The sequence below is a fragment of the Pteropus vampyrus genome, unplaced genomic scaffold (assembly GCF_000151845.1).
Source record: "Pteropus vampyrus isolate Shadow unplaced genomic scaffold, Pvam_2.0 Scaffold838, whole genome shotgun sequence".
Classification (NCBI taxonomy): Eukaryota; Metazoa; Chordata; class Mammalia; order Chiroptera; family Pteropodidae; genus Pteropus; species Pteropus vampyrus.
The window spans coordinates 253,427-255,054 of NW_011889619.1; the positions used below are offsets into that span (position 1 = coordinate 253,427).

The 1,628-nt window shown below is 32.9% G+C and overlaps 1 protein-coding gene across 1 annotated transcript in view; it reads left to right on the top strand.

Annotated features, from left to right (window-relative positions):
* The window catches only part of LOC105309755 (von Willebrand factor A domain-containing protein 5A-like), a 6,751-nt gene extending 5,867 nt beyond the window's left edge, over positions 1–884 (top strand). Inside the window, 1 exon segment of the mRNA XM_011385951.2 lies at positions 249–884. Coding sequence (XP_011384253.1) covers positions 249–358 — 110 coding nt within the window. The 3' untranslated portion in view covers positions 359–884.
* Positions 885–1,628: the final 744 nt, after the last annotated feature.

Below are 1,628 nucleotides of genomic sequence, written 5' to 3' on the forward strand. Positions count from 1 at the left end.
GTTTGATAGAATTCTTCTCCTTAGCTTCATGCTGTGGTTCATGGATGATGGAAGTCCTTTTGTGGAGTGCCAGGGTTCTGAGCAAACCATGTGAGAACATGGTGTAAGTGACAGTGGACCATTCGGGACCTCATGCCTGTCTGAGGAGGCAGCAGAGTCTCTGGAATGAAATAGTTGGGTTTTCAAGGGCAAATTCTGGTATTTTAAAAATGAACTTCATAGAGACTTGATAAATGGCTTCTTTCTTTAACTTTTTGTCTTCATAGATGGAGAAGTTACTGACACATTTAGTGTAATTAAAGAAGTTCAGATCAACAGTCTGAGGCACAGGTATGATGAAAATGTGGTTTCTGGGTGACTGACCCAAGCAGTACCACATGTGATCTAGTGTCACATGATTCCAGTGTTGACATTCTTTTCAGAGGACTGAATGATTCAAGAATCTTAGTTTATCCCCTAATAATTTTTTCTACATTATTTTCCCCTCTCTACTAAAAGATAAGAGTGATTTTTCTAAATAATGTCAATAAAATAACAAGGGATATCATTGCCCCTTATTCTCTCTAAAACATAATGGAAACAAGTATTGAATAGTAAGACTTTTTTTTTAGTGAAAACGTTTTGGTCAAAGTAAAACATATAGAAAGCTACACAAATCATAAGTCTATAGCTGAATGAATTATCAGAGTGATCATACATTGTAATCACCACACATGTAAAGAACTAGAATATTACCAGTAGCTCTCTGCCTATCCTTTTCCATCATGTCCCAAATTTAATTACCCATTTTTTCCTCTCCAAAGGAAATAGCTCCCGAGTTACAACACCATGGATTATATTTGCTTGTTTTTAAATAAAAATAAATGTTATACAGTATGTTTTAATTTCTGTGTATATCGCTTCTTTCTCTCAGCAGTATGTTGAGATTCATGCACATTTTGCATGGAACCATAGTTAGTTTTCATTGGTATATAGTATTCCTTTCCTTAGGATGATTAACCATAATTTATCGATTGATTCTACTGCTGATGGACTTTGTTGAGCTGTTAAAAATAATGCTTTTATGAACATCCTTGCATTCTTGAACATGTACTATTGCACACTCACTCATGTGTATGCACATATATATGCATGTAGACAGGTTTATTTTCACATACATACACGCACATTTCTTTGAGTTGACATTGTGGAATTTATGGGAATACCAGTTTCCCAAGTTATTGTACTAATTTATTCATACCAGCATTGAATGAAGGTTTCAACTACCCCATTCCCTATCTAAAATTTGGCATTCTTTTCCTAAATTTTAACTAGTTTCGTGTGTGTGTAGTGTTATCTCTTAAGGTTTTAATTTGTATTTTCTCAGTGACTAATGTAGTTGTGCACCTTTTTATATTTATTGACCACTTGGATGTCCTCTTTTGTGATATACATTCAAGTCTCTTCTATTTTTTTTCTATTAGTTTTTTTTTTAAACTGATCTATAGTTCATTTCATGGTCTAGATATAAGCATTTTGTTAATTTGTCCTAGAAATGTCTTTTTCTATTCTGTAGTTTTCCTTTTCACTCTCAAAATGGTATTTTTTGATTAATAGTTCTTAATTTTAATATAATTTAAGTTTTTAGT